This window comes from Gymnoscopelus braueri (genome assembly GCF_963280865.1).
Source record: "Gymnoscopelus braueri genome assembly, chromosome: 7".
In the NCBI taxonomy this organism is placed as follows: domain Eukaryota; kingdom Metazoa; phylum Chordata; class Actinopteri; order Myctophiformes; family Myctophidae; genus Gymnoscopelus; species Gymnoscopelus braueri.
This window is the reverse complement of record NC_137608.1, coordinates 12,858,654-12,867,761: the sequence shown is the minus strand read 5'-3', so window position 1 is coordinate 12,867,761 and position 9,108 is coordinate 12,858,654. Positions and strand designations below refer to the sequence as shown.

Below are 9,108 nucleotides of genomic sequence, written 5' to 3'. Positions count from 1 at the left end.
CCTTTAATATGAGTTTGATACAGAGTCTGGCTTTCTGTTGTCTACTTATGTTACTCGTATAGTCGTATAGCCTACTAGGCTACACACTGTAAAATAAAACATTAAACATAAAGTATTAAATTAACACGGAGGATTTTACTGACACCATAGTGTCTGACTATAAGAACATGACACAGGTGACACACTTGAGCCCCAACTCTGTGTGTGTGTGTGTGTGCGCGCAGGTGCGTGCGTGCATGTGTGTCCGTGTGATTAAATGTCTGTTCCCTTCATCCCAGTCGTGACACGGTGTGTGTGTGTGTGTGTGTGTGTGTGTGAGGGAACTCGCCCGGCTCCACTTGTTGTTCAGGGGGTTAAATGGACACATTTCTAAGGATTTATTGAGGGGGCGTTTAATGACCTGCTCTGTTTCCCCTGGATGGATGGATGGATGGATGGATGGACGGATGGACTTCACTTAGGACTAAATTAATCGCCGAAATGGAACAGGGGTTTTTGAATCACCCCTTATAAGTGTATTAATCCTCCCTTTAATTGGCACTCCGTTGCTTTGAATTCAAACGGTAGGCCTATTCTGGTTTAGGCCTATAGGTTTCTCAAGTGGCTTTTCGAATAGGCTATAGCCTACTTTTTAAGGTATTTTTTAAACACAGAAAGTAGGGAATTCCAGTACACAAAGTACTGGAACATACTGGAGTATAGTAGTCCACTATACTCAAAGTACACGGAAAAAATGCTAAACTTTCCCGGCTGTCAATAAGTTTCAGTGGGTGTTTTTCCTTTTTCTTTGAACTGAGACCTTCAAGGTCGAGGCTGTTTTAGTAAAACAGGGAAAGCCCAACCAACGCCCACGGATTGGTTCAGGAGTATGAAATGTTCTCTCTGGGTTACAGTTTATACATGACAGTGTTATGTGACGCCTGGGATCCATTTTCATTGGAGATCAACTTTCGGTTTCCCTTGAACTCGGCTTTACACTTGGAGCAACTTTCATTGTCTCTCCTCCTCCCAACATCCCCTCTCGTGTATTTATTTTAAAACTTTTCCAACGCATGGTAGGCTAGTGGTGATTTATATTTCTGCACATTCCAACAGTAGGCTACCACACCAATTAACATTTATAAACTGAAATTGTTTTAAATACCCGGTTTGATTATTAGTGTGAAGAAAAAATACAACAACAACATGACAGTGGTACGATTAAAAAGCACAATAACTCCATTTAAAATAAAGAATGCAAAGATTTGTAACAAAACAAGATGAAAATACTTCACTTCTTTATTCAGTTTCAACAGTTGGCATTATTACAAAAACAAAATCTAAAGTCTAAAAACCTCAAAAAATTATTTAGAGATTTAAACTTTTTGTTTGAAGTTTTAGAAGATGGTCTACAAACAAAGTTGTAATTGTTTATTACGTTATTAAACAGATAAAGTGTATAGCCCATTTTAAACAATATTATCTCATATATGAACAAATCAATACAACTTATAAGTCATACCCCCCACAAAAAAAATCACAAAAAAGCAATTGCAAAAGCGAGCCACTGTTTGAATGACATTTGTAGATGTTTTTAAACAATACTATACTTTAGATTTGGTTTAAGGCTGCTCCTATACAGGCTACATCTTAATTTTCATGAACATATGGCTTTGCTGTTTTATTTATTTATTTGTTATTTACGTTTTCTTATTAAAAAACACACCAGCGAAACATAGTGTCCTGTTAATCCTAAGGCAACAATATACAAATTATGGTGTGAAAAATGAACGCGTCTTCAATAATTCGCCGGTGCTTGTAAAGGCATATCTGAAATGAAAACAACAAGAGCAGATATATCCATAAAATGAAAAACTCCCATCAAATCGTCGAATGGTAAAAACCCAACTTCTCCTGTAGAAAGAAAGAAAAAGAAAAAAATCCAGAGAGATGTGAATCAAATTAAAAAAGAAGAAAAGACAGGATAGGCCCGGCAACCGTCAGCCACAGCCGTCTCATTACGTACGGGAGATAATCCACTAGAAACTGCCTTAAACCACGCTCAGCAGGGGGTGGGCCTGTTCATAATGCCACAAAAGTGAAATAAAGATGAGTGGCTGAAGGGGGGGTGGAGAAAGTAAAGTTATGTAGGTATCAAACAGTCATTTTTTTTTTATTTGGATCAAAAGTGGAACGTTTGAGATTAGGTTTTTCCATATAGAAAAAACTCTGTGTTAGTTTAGCTGTGTGTGTGAGTGTAGAACGGACCGATGAGGATGACATGTGGTTTGAGGCTTTGAGTAATGTCACCACACATTAGAGAAGCGATGCCTTAAGCCTTGAGCGGGTTTATAACGTTGTAGAAGCAGTTTTTCTTTTTTTATCTTGTTTTGTGTCACGGAGGCAGATTAGGTGGAAAGCTGAGCAGTGTGTGCGTGTGTGTGTGTGTGTGTGTGTGTGTGTGTGTGTGTGTGTGTGTGTGTGTGTGTGGGGGGGGGGGGACATTTCTCCAAGCATCTGAGGAAATATCATCCATGGCTTTAGGGATAATATTGAAATCTTGGGATTTCCTGACATGTCGTAAGGAAATATATTGAAGCTTTTATGAGAGTGGCGAAGTGACTTCTGGTCCGCGTTAAAATGAGATATAACACGCTTATAAGAAAAACAATACATGACAAAAAAAGAGGAAAAACTCATTTTGATACTTGACTTTAAGTGATTTCTAAATCTGCTTTAGTCGTCCCACCAATTCTTCATATTCAGCACATACACACGTTGTGTTTTGTTATATTTGTTCCATCACATCCAATCAACAGGAGGCATCAATTTCGAGGATATCAAATTGAAGGAAAAAAATAATATATATATATATATATATATATATATATATATATATATATATATATATATATATTTAATAATATAAAAAAGAAAGAAAGAATAAAAGGGTAGGATTCCCTCCAATGCGTTTACAGATTAAACACAGGGAAAAGCCCTAAAGTAAACACATATAGCTCTGGGATTTATGTTGGCTTAATATACAAAATCCAATATGGTTTGTGTGCAAGTGTGTGTGTGTGTGTGTGTGTGTGTGTGTGTGTGTGTGTGTGTGTGTGTGTGTGTGTGTGTGTGTGCGCATGTGTGTGTGTGTGTGTATGTGTATGTGCGTGCGTGCGTGCGTGCGCATGAGTGAGAGAGAGAACAAACAGTAGGAAGAAAAGAGAGAGTGAGAGAGACTGAAAGTGTGATTGCATTAGAATTCAACTAAAAGTTGAAAAAAGAAAGCAAAAAAACTAAAACAACAACAACAAAGTTGTCAAGCCAAAGAAAAAAACAGGACACCCGACAGAAACATGTCGGCGTCTCTCTTGTTGTCAGAGAGCTGAGGAAACCCAGAATTCCAAGGTGTGAATTTATACACGACCACATTGTACACACAGAGGGCTGGGCTCTGCAGAGAAAAGACTGACTGCATTTAGAGAGGAGAGGAGAGGAAGAGAAGAGAGGAAAAAAGGTTAACCTGATTTAATTGTGTTCACTCTCATCAACCACTTATGCCCTACATGTTCAAAAAGAGCTAGAATAGCCGTTGCGTTGCGACACGTTGTGAGCTCATAGAACGGCTACTTTAGCTATTTTTGAAGTATGTGATAATATCTATATGTAATAATAATCTACAATGGCATGCCCAAAATAGGGACATGAAAGTGTTGGGTTGAAAGTGGTTTAAGAAGAAGAGAAGAAAAACAAAACAAAAACACAGCCGTCACAGTGGATCCTGTGGCGGATCAGAGTACCGTTGGACGATCAGTACATCGAACGGGTCTGGAGACAGTCGTACAAACACAAACACTGGGTGATGACCAGCGGGCTTTAGGACCATGTGCATTTTCGGCTGGTGGTGGGTTGGTTTGAGGATGGGGTTGTGGGAGGTTGGCTGGGAAAGGGGTGTGGCGGGGGGGACGGGGGACGGGGGACGACGGAGCAACTCGCACTGGTGGCGCTGATGGTGGGGTGGTGGTGGTGGTGGTGGTGGAGGGTCGGGGGCACGGTGGTGGTGGGGAGCGGGGGGCACTAGCCTCAGTTCAGGCCGATGTCAGGACAATTAGAGGTGCACCGTGGCGCGCCGTGCACGAAGCCTGTCAGCCCTTAATCTCTGGCTGCCAGGGGCTCGTACTCGTACCCGCAGCCAGCCAGCAAGCCCAGCAGCCAGGCAAGCAGGCAACCAGCCAGGCAAGCAGCCAAACAGGCAGGCAGCCAAACAGGCATTCAGGCAGGCAGGCCATTGCCCGCTCCTCACAGCCTCCCCGTATTGCTTTGACAGTTGCACTCATCTAGAAGTAACGCAAAACGCTATTGTGATGAATATATGGTGACCCCACCATGCTCCGCCTCTTAACACAACTGTGTGTGTGTGTGTGTGTGTGTGTGTGTGTGTGTGTGTGTGTGTGTGGTGGTGAGAGACAGGGAGAGAGAGAAAGAGAGAGCGAGCGAGCGAGCGCGCAAGAGAGAGAGAGAGAGATTACACTCTGGAGGGACGAGGGCAAAGAAGGAAGGAAGGATGGATAGACAGATGGAGGGGAAAGATGAAGAGAGAGAGGGAAAAGGAAGAGGGGAAAAGAAAGCAGAGCAGGAGGAGGAGGAGGGAGGAGATCAGGAAGTTCCCGTCTCTCCGTTAGCTTTCTCCTCTGTCAGTTTGTGCCTGACTGACATCGGGGGTCAGTTCCGCTGCGGTCCGTCTATAAGTCCTGGTGTTTGTTTTTGAGCGAGCTGCTGCGCGTGGTGACCGCACTGGAGACCTCCGCCTCCTTCTTCTCCTCCTCCTCCTCCCCCTCCTCCTCCCTCATCTCCTCCTCCTCCACCTCCTGCAGGGCCTCGCCGAAGAACCTGAAGATGGAGTCGAAGCTCCTCCAGGAGGTCAACTCGTGCTTCTCTGTGCCTGCACGCACACACGCACACGCACACGCACACACACACACACACACACACACACACACACACACACACACACACACACACACATGGGAGAGAGAGACAGTGTGCTGTGAGTTCAGAAAATGTCATCTCACCACATGGGGTTCGCACAGGGGAGGACAAATTATTCACGCATGCACTCAGAAAGTAGACGCGTCAAGTCACATACAGTCTAGCGGAAAAAATGAAAGGCGCAAAAAAAACCACATTTGGACATGAGAGGTGGATATTTAGCCTTCTTCGAGTCACAGGCCACTCCCACAGCGCATTGTGTCACACACCCCCCCCCCCCCTCTCATTCCCCGCAAGCTTAGAGCCTCGTGCAGGAGAGCTGTGACAGCCCCGCGACCCTGAGCCCGCTCCGCGGGGACTTTTCTTAATATGTGATCTGAGTGGATACGTGATAATCAACACTGCCCCCGTCCTGTCCATCCCCCCCCCCCCCCCCACCCACCCACATCCCACCCACATCCCACCCCACCCGTCTCCATCTCAGGGCCTTCCAGCTGAACCAGAGCCCTCCGCCGCACAATGGATGCTACTAAGAGAAACCAGTGGAGCGGGAGTCATTCACTCTCTTTAAAGGGTGGATTCAGAGGAGGGCAGGAGACGCGGATAGGAGAGGTATAGCTTAGGGATGCGTATCAGGTGGTCCGGGGGAAGGGGGTGCCGGTGCCGGGTTTCTCCGCGGCCTCCGTCGGGTTAGCAGGTTCCCAAGTTTGGGGTCATGCTGCAGGTTGAAATCTGGTACCAGACGCCTCGGGTTCCGCTCTCTCTCTCTCTGAGCCTCTGAGGTCAGCGTATTGCTGGCTGGCCGGCCCGGGCAGGCTTTTTCTTTTGCTTGGTTGGTTGGCTCGTGAAAAAAGGTAATTTAAAAAACTTAAACGACCACTAGCTCCACCGCACAACACCTCAGCACGGCAGAGAGGTGTTGATGATGATGATGATGATGATGAGGATGATGATGACAGCTCTTGGCTGAAGTTGCTGTTGTGTTCTCATCTCGGGGCTCTGGCAGTGTTGCCAAGTCCTGCTTATAAGCGACTTTGGGCTTGTCTCATCTATTTAAGAAAGAAAGATAGCTGATATATTGCACTTTTACCTTAGCGCTAGGTATTCTCGATGTTTTAGAAGAGAATGCTCTTTAAGGTCCTTTCACACGGCAAGCGGCCAACGCGCCTACAGTATGTAATTCATTTTCAATGAGAGGCGGGCGATTATTTGGGACGCGCGGAGAAGTTGAGGGGCGGTGAGGCAGAAGGGCGCGGCCCCGTGAAATTCTCGCGCGCGGGCAGCAAGACCTGGATTGTGGTGACATTGTATTTTCACCGCGCCGCGCAGGAAGAAAAAAAAAACTATGATCGCGGCGCGATCACCGCTGATCCGAGCGGTACCGCCCGCGTGAACCGCTTGCCGTGTGTTACGACCTAAAGAGTTCTGGTGATTAGTAGTTTTCTTGCCTACCTACAGTATGTTGAATGCACTTATTGTAAGTCGCTTTGGATAAAAGCGTTTGCTAAATGACTGTAATGTAATGTAGTGGGATTGTTTTCCCGGTAAAGTTGTGTGTAAATAATTGGTAGTTGCGGATTGCGTTTCTTTTTTTTTGGGGGGGGGGGGCTTGTTTCTAAAGTGTAGTTGCTTGTTTGGGCTTGCTTCCTAATGTTGTTTAAACCAGTGGTTGTCATTTTTCATGTCAAGGACCCCCCATCTGAAAATATTTGGTGCCATGGACCCCCATGCAAGATTTGTGTAGGCCTATTTGAAAATCTTGAAAAAGGTTTAGATTTTTCAAAACCTTTTTAAAGATTTTCAAATAGCCCCAATGTATAAAAGTCCTAGTTGTTTCTTTTTGGGCATGTTTTTTTGTAGACCTAGGCCGGTTCTTTCTCTTGCACAATCTGGCACGACACTGGGCTCCGAGCTTTGCCGACCATTTCAAGAAATCTCTAACAGATAGTAGATTGTTTCTCCTGTTTCTTATAGCTAGCGGCTTGTTGGCTGCTTAGCAACAACAACACATAGGCTACTGTAACTGGACTTCAGAAAACCATGATGCTATGCGCTCCCATCGCCTCCCAGAGGGGGGAAGAGGTTTGCAGGGAGATGATGTGCAAAGTTTGACAGCCCTTTGATATGAGAATGTGGAATTATATATCTATATATTGTTGCTATCAGATGGAAACCTTCTACGTCCAAAATGTAACTTTTCAGGAAATAGAAAAAAAAGAGGCTGCATTCCAATGCATCCAATGTTTTGAAAAATCGAAATAAGACCTGAGGCCGATTCTACAAAACATCTTCTAAATCCTAAACAGTTTAAAACAAAAAACATATGTTGCTTTATAATATCAGTGGTTCTCAAACTTTTTCATGTCAAGGACCACCCAAAATGATATGTACTTGGACCCCCATCTCAAAATATTTTGTTCCAGGGACCCCCAGAAGCAAAGATTTGAGTTACAAATGTTGGCTTAAAAAAAAATAGCAGATCTACAAGCTCATAGCGCGGCACTCGGTGCCGCGCTATGAGCTTGAGATCTACTATTTTTGAATAGCTAAATAAATCTTAAAATGTCATGCCGCGTTCCCGGTCTTAACTCATTCACTGCCTAGAACGACTAAAACGACTTTTGTCCTTTAAGCCCCCACTGCCAAGAACGACTAAAACGACTTTTAAATTTTTTTTCTTTTTTTTTTTTCTTATTTATTTATTTAATTTTTAACCTAAAGACCAAGGAGATATGATTTGTTGAAGATCTAGACTCCAATCCACTTCCTTGTTAACTTAAAACTTAAACATTTTGTATCTTGGCTCCTGAGTACTTTCTTTTTCTATGAAAAATCTCTGGCAGTTTGTCAAACGCAAAAATAAAAAAGTTCTGGCAGTGAATGAGTTAATGGGTTAAAGTGTATGCTGTGGTTATTATAGCGGACAGTCATGTGTGTGTTCAGTGATAGTGTTTTTTTGGGACATGTAGTATGATCAAGTGGGGCGTTAATTTACAAAAAAACACAAAAACGTAGAATATGGAGATAGGAGGTTTCTGCCCGACAACAACGATATGTATATATGAGAAAGTGTGGAGGGAGAGCTACTGTAATTAAGGAGAAGCATCTCAAAGGCTCTCTCACTGTAGACACTTCTCTGATGACCACTGCACTGACCCCATGTTTATTAGATTGACCCCTGCCTGGACACATTAATGGAGATGGCGCGTGTGTGTGTGTGTGTGTGTGTGTGTGTGTGTGTGTGTGTGTGTGTGTGTGTGTGTGTGTGTGTGTGTGTGTGTGTGGTAATGTTTATGGATGGGGATTTGCAGTGAAGCTGGGATTGGACTGACGTGTGGTCGGGGGGGGGTGACATGTTTTGTCAGCCTGCGTATGTGCGTGCGTGCGAGCACGAGCGTGCGTGTTTTTGTGTGTGTGAGTGCATGATCACATTGGAGGCCACACTCTGCAAGCTACAGGCTGGTATAGCCGTGGGTCAAATTCACTGGCCTGGGCAATCACAGGCAGTCAATAACCCAGCGTTCCCAGACACTGTGTATATACCCATGTAACGACTGCACTGCACATCTCCACTCCTCTTTTATCCATCATTTATACAGCCACGGAGATCGCCTTCCATCTCGTCCTCCTCCTTCATCGTCCTAATTCTCCTCCTCACCCTCTCACGCCCCAACAAAGCCAAAGTGCAGTAACTACGCAAATAATTTAACTGATAAAAATGGTTCAAAAGTGTTTCAATTGGTCAGTCAAATGGGTTATCGGCATATAAGTGATATTACACTAGTTGTATACCTGTATCTTGAGGTAATTGTTTATCCCCCAAAATCACGAAGGCTAATTTGAACTTTGGGGTACACAGATAAGTCAGTGTGTCCAAAAAACGAAGTTACTGCACTTTGGCTTTGTAAGACAGTTTATATTTTAGAACGTCTGTTTTATTTCATTTTTTTCCGTCTTCCCCTCTTCTCCCCCTTTTTCTCCGCAGAGCCGATCGATGCCTCCACGCGGCGCTCTCCCGTTCACCCCCGAACTGGCGATGAACTTCCTGCTGCGGAACGCCGCCAGCCTCTCTCTCTCTCTCTCTCTCTCTCTCTGTCTCTCTCTCCCCGCGCCCCTCGCGGAACGCCGGCCGCGGCTCTT

At 44.5% G+C, this 9,108-nt stretch overlaps 1 protein-coding gene across 1 annotated transcript in view; it reads right to left on the bottom strand.

Moving 5' to 3' along the window:
* Positions 1-2,876: 2,876 nt before the first annotated feature.
* arb2a (ARB2 cotranscriptional regulator A) overlaps positions 2,877-9,108 on the bottom strand; it is a 138,242-nt gene continuing 132,010 nt past the window's right edge. The window contains exon 5 of the mRNA XM_080432241.1: positions 2,877-4,921. Within this exon, the coding sequence (XP_080288367.1) occupies positions 4,722-4,921 (200 nt within the window). The 3' untranslated portion in view covers positions 2,877-4,721. The remainder of the gene's footprint in view (positions 4,922-9,108) is intronic.